This window comes from Empidonax traillii, unplaced genomic scaffold, assembly GCF_003031625.1.
Source record: "Empidonax traillii isolate 1590-97213 ecotype Southwest subspecies unplaced genomic scaffold, ASM303162v1 scaffold1870:size53683, whole genome shotgun sequence".
NCBI lineage: Eukaryota > Metazoa > Chordata > Aves > Passeriformes > Tyrannidae > Empidonax > Empidonax traillii.
In genome coordinates, this window is record NW_020957063.1 from 12,461 (window position 1) to 17,051 (window position 4,591).

The window sequence follows — 4,591 nt, forward strand, 5'->3', positions numbered from 1 at the left end:
AAGACCTCAATCAGAATTATTTACTACACAGTATAGCAGCTACAACTCCTCGCATAGTGCACTATTTTTAAGCAATATTGGAGCAATTATAATAAAGTGAACAAACCAGTTATTAGTCAGAGTGATGTCACTCACCCAGACCAACAATCATGGGCAAATCTCTTTGGCTCAGTCTTGAGCGGTGACCCTGATAGGTGTCCTTAGAGGTACTCTGAGAAAGGGAATGTCAGAAGACCCTCCCATTAAAACTGGGTCTGGGCTTCTGTAGGATAAAGCACAGGACTGTCAGGTGTGTCTGGGCTGTGCCAGCTCAGCAGCTTCAGATGAGGTATCAGTGCTATCAGCTGTGGGTTCCTGGCTCAGGTACTTCACCAGCTCTGCCACAGCTTCACCTCAGATTGGTTGAATTTTGGGATTGAGGAGTCAGGCTGGTCTCGGCTTTACCCAACCCCAAAAGCAGCGTGACCCTCCTTTCCCATCCACCACTGACAGCTTTGCAAGTAAGGGAGTGTTCCAGGTGTTTTCCTGCACTCAGGCAGAGCCCCCCACTCCACTCCACTCCACTCCACTCCACTCCACTCCACCCTTCCTTTCAGAAGCTGCTGAGGTTTTGCTGGAGCTTTGTTTCTGCTTCAGAGGAAGGAAAGCCCAGAATAAGCACAGCAGCATGGAGCTGCTCTGAGGGCTGGAGCCAGATGGGAGACCTGGGATGTTTACCTGGAGAAGAGAAGGCTCCAGGGAGACCTCAGAGTCCCTTCCAGTGCCCAAAGCGGTTCCAGGAGAGCTGGAGAGGGACTTTGGACAAGGGGGAATGGTTTCCCACTGCCAGAGGGCAGGGAGAGGTGGGTTCTTCCCTGTGAGGGTCACGGGCACAGGTTGCCCAGAGAAGCTGTGGCTGCCCCTGGATCCAAGGCCAGGTTGGACGGGGCTTGGAGCACCCTGGGCTGGTGGAAGGTGTTCCTGCCCATGGCAGGGGTGGCAGTGGGTGGGCTCTGACATCTCTTCCAAACCAAACCATTTTTGTTATTTTATGACCTTTCCTGCCCCCCAGGACAAGCCCCTCCATTTACAGATCCCACACCACCCAGAGTCAGCCCCGTTCCCCCCGGGGCACTGCCCCTCCTCAGCAGAATTTCATATCAGCACAGCGAGGCTGGGTCAGAGCACAACTTTATTATCAACCCCACCCTTCAGGGAGTCCCAACAGCCCAAAGGAGCAGATACCAGAGCTCAGCCAGCCCAGCACAGCCAGGGGGTGGGAACAGATGTGCAGGAGCTCTTACATCAGGGCAGAGATTGTTTTGCCCTTCCCAGGATGGCAAGGAAATCCCTGCCCTGCTCAGCTGGGAGCTGCTCACACTGAGCACTTACTAACTGGGGTGTGGGACCAGCTGGGACAGCCAGACCCAAGCCAGCTGTGCCAGCTCCTCTTGCAGGGCAGTTGGAGCAGTCCAGGCCATGTCCCTTTAGGAAACTGTCCCAGGGACCTCCACCCATGGGATCCACAGCCCCTCAGGCAGCAGCACGAGGGCCAGAGGCAGCAGGACCAGGACAGAGCAGGGCAGAGCACACACAGCTGGGTCGCTCTCAGGAGCCAAGTCCTCCATCCCATCAGGGGAGGATCTCTTTCTCCACGAGTAGTATTTGGCTACAGCCACGTTGGGGTTCCCCTGGGCAGGGTCGAACCACATCTGGATGCAGCGGCCGCTGCCCCGGCGAGCAGTGGTGTATCTGTAGGAGTGGGACCAGATCTTCTCACACAGGTCTCTGGGCTGGGGGAACACCTCGCTGAAGGGTCTGCACATGGAGCCCCAGGGACAGCGGTTCCTTCCTGGGGACACAGCACCACAGGAGGACAGGGCAGCGTGAGCACTGGGATAACCCTTCCCTGGGGCTCCTTGCCTGCCCACAGCCCATCACCACACCTGGGCTGATGGGGGGTGGCCTGGCCACCTTCCAGTTGGCAACCCCAGAGGGTGAGGGTGATTTGGGGTCCTGGCAGCAGTGACACTGCCGGTGACCCACCCGGGGGAGTGAGGAGAGGCTCCTCACAGCCCACCAACCTGTTGCCCAGTTCCAGCCCTTGTGCCAGTTCTCTTTGCAGGTGACAGCATCCCTGCAGTCCTCCCACCACTGCTCGCAGTCCTCCTGGCACAGGGGCACGTGGAGAATCCTCTCCCGACGCCAGCTGCTGTCAGCCTGCAGGGGGACACGACCAAGCACGCTGGGGAGAAGGCCTGAAAACCAAGGGCAAGATCTGCCCCGTCCCAGATCACCCCCCAGCCCTTCCCACTGGGCTCCAGAGCTGATCTCAGAGGCGTTTCAGCCTCTGCAGGGATGTGCCTTGACAAAAGCTCTTCCATCAGTCAGATAGCCCGAAGAAGTGGCCAGAAAAGTCCTTGGAATCTTTCCACCCAGCAGGAAAGGTTGGGACAGCCTAGATTTTTGGAAGGAAAAATCTTCCTCTGGGGGTGGGCAGGCCCTGGCACAGGTTGGGCAGAGAAGCTGTGGCTGCCCCTGGATCCCTGGAAGTGTCCCAGGCCAGGTTGGACGGGGCTTGGAGCACCCTGGGCTGGTGGAAGGTGTCCCTGCCCATGGCAGGGGTGGCACTGGATGGGCTTTAGGGTCTCTTCCAACCCAAACAGTTCTCTGACTCTATGATCTAACCCTACCTGGTCAATCCAGGGTCCTAGGTTGGGGGAACACTCGTACAAACACGTGTCCTGGATGAAGTGGCGCTTGCACTTGGGGGGCATCACCCCGCAGTGGTTCCAGTTGAAGTTGTACAGGTTGGATTCGTCCTTGTGGGCCTCTGAGCTAGTGTTGGCTGTGCAGCAGGCATTGTCCTTCCAGGGAGAACACTGTGACAGAACAAGGGACAGGCTGTGGGGGAGGGCAGGAGCTCCGGGGGGTCAGAGGATGCTGCAGGTGCTGGTTCCTTGCAGGGGCCCCAGCGAGGCACCTTCAGCAGTCAGAGGATTTTGTGTCCTCCAGCAAACCCTTGGGCACTTTGGATTGAGGAGTTCTGGGCTGCAGCCCTGGAGGAAGAGCAGGAGGTGGAGGTTGTGGCCTCACCAGGAATCAGTCCCCCCCTGAGGAACAGGAGCAAACCCCTTCTCCTGCACCCTGACCTGCTCTTAACCCCATCTCCACCAAGGGCCTGGGGGGAACAAGGAGAGTCTCCAATGCCAAGAGGGAACAGAGCAGAGTCTTCCCTTTCTGTCCTTTCCCTGGCTCTGCTCTGGGTTACCTGAGCTTTGGGAAGGGCAGATGTCCTGGTTAAAGAGGGGTGACACTGAGCTGATAGCTCCTCTCACCACTGCCCCTGCCCATTTACTAGAAGGCAGCAAACAAACCAGCCCCACACCCAGCACGGGCTTCCTCCCTCAGGCGAGGGGTGGCCAAGCCCAAACCAGCCCACAGTATCTGGAGAGGTGGGTGCAGGGGGGGGTCCCACACAGCCCCACACAGCCCACCAGCAGCTCCTACCTGGTCGTGCAGCTTCCCCTCGGGGCCAGGCTTGCTTTTGTGGTGTTTGGCGTCCATGCAGACGTTCAGCAGCGGGTCCCTCGCCGGCAGCACCGCCCCGGCTGCCAACAGCACCAGCAGCATCAGCAGCATCGGCCCCCCTGCCATCGCGGGCACGGAGCTGGAGGGACAGGGCACGGAGCTGGAGGGACAGGGCACGGAGCTGGAGGGACGGGGCACAGCTCGGGAGGGACCGGGCACAGCTCGGGAGGGACAGGGTATGGAGCTGAGGGGACGGGGCACAGCTCGGGAGGGACAGGGTATGGAGCTGAGGGGACGGGGCACAGCTCGGGAGGGACAGGGTATGGAGCTGAGGGGACGGGGCACAGCTCGGGAGGGACAGGGCACGGAGCTGAGGGGACGCGGCACAGCTCGGGAGGGACAGGGCACTGGCAGCAGCGAGGGAGGTGCTGCGGGGGCCGAGCACTCCCGGGATGTGCCAGAGGCTCACGGCACCAAGGACACAAGCACAGCCTCCCCCCCGGGCAGGGCTGCAAGGTCAGGCACGCGTTATCATCGGGACAAGGTCGGGAAAAACATCCCGGGAGTGCTCAACACCCCCGAGGGGAGTGAGGGTCCTCTGTGAGACCCACTCAGACTGCGGTCCTTTGCCACCCAGCTGCTTCAGAGGGACCTTCCAAACCCCGAGCCTTCTGCACCAAGACAGGGCAGTTCAGGGGTCCCCAGAGAGTGTTCAGAGGGTGCAGGAAAATGCACAGACACCTTGGGTGGACCATGAGCTGCAGGAGCCCCACTTTGTTCTCAGGAGCATGTTAAGACAGGAAAGCTTTTTTGTTTGTTTGTTTTATCTCCATCTGGGACTTTGCAGACCCTCACCTGACATCTCCAGGGGAGACCAGAATCATCACAGAATCCCGGAATGGGACAGGGACACCTTCCACTACACCAGGCTGCTCCAAGCCCTGTCCAGCCTGGCCTGACTTGAGCAATAAAACACATTTCACACCGTCATGCCTTGGCCTCCTCTGACTGCCTGGGAGAAATTTTATTGTAATTTACTAAAAAAAAACCCCAAACAACCAGAACAGCCAACAACACCCCC

General features: G+C 59.0%; 1 protein-coding gene across 1 annotated transcript; it reads right to left on the bottom strand.

Moving 5' to 3' along the window:
* Positions 1 to 1,158: 1,158 nt before the first annotated feature.
* LOC114071159 (folate receptor gamma-like) lies at positions 1,159 to 3,641 on the bottom strand. Its single transcript, XM_027908891.1, has 4 exons — positions 3,490 to 3,641; positions 2,673 to 2,861; positions 2,064 to 2,199; positions 1,159 to 1,831 (listed from the first exon to the last, which is right to left on the bottom strand). Exons 1-4 carry the CDS (start codon positions 3,634 to 3,636, stop codon positions 1,467 to 1,469), a joined length of 837 nt encoding a protein of 278 aa, XP_027764692.1. The 5' UTR covers positions 3,637 to 3,641; the 3' UTR covers positions 1,159 to 1,466.
* Positions 3,642 to 4,591: the final 950 nt, after the last annotated feature.

Coding starts and splice junctions, on each gene's coding strand:
- LOC114071159 (XM_027908891.1), bottom strand. CDS start 3,636: ATGGCAGGGGGGCCGATGCTGCTGATGCTGCTGGTGCTGTTGGCAGCC. Junction 2,862..3,489: donor AGGGGAAGCTGCACGACCAG/GTAGGAGCTGCT, acceptor GTTCTGTCACAG/TGTTCTCCCTGGAAGGACAA. Junction 2,200..2,672: donor TAGGACCCTGGATTGACCAG/GTAGGGTTAGAT, acceptor GTCCCCCTGCAG/GCTGACAGCAGCTGGCGTCG.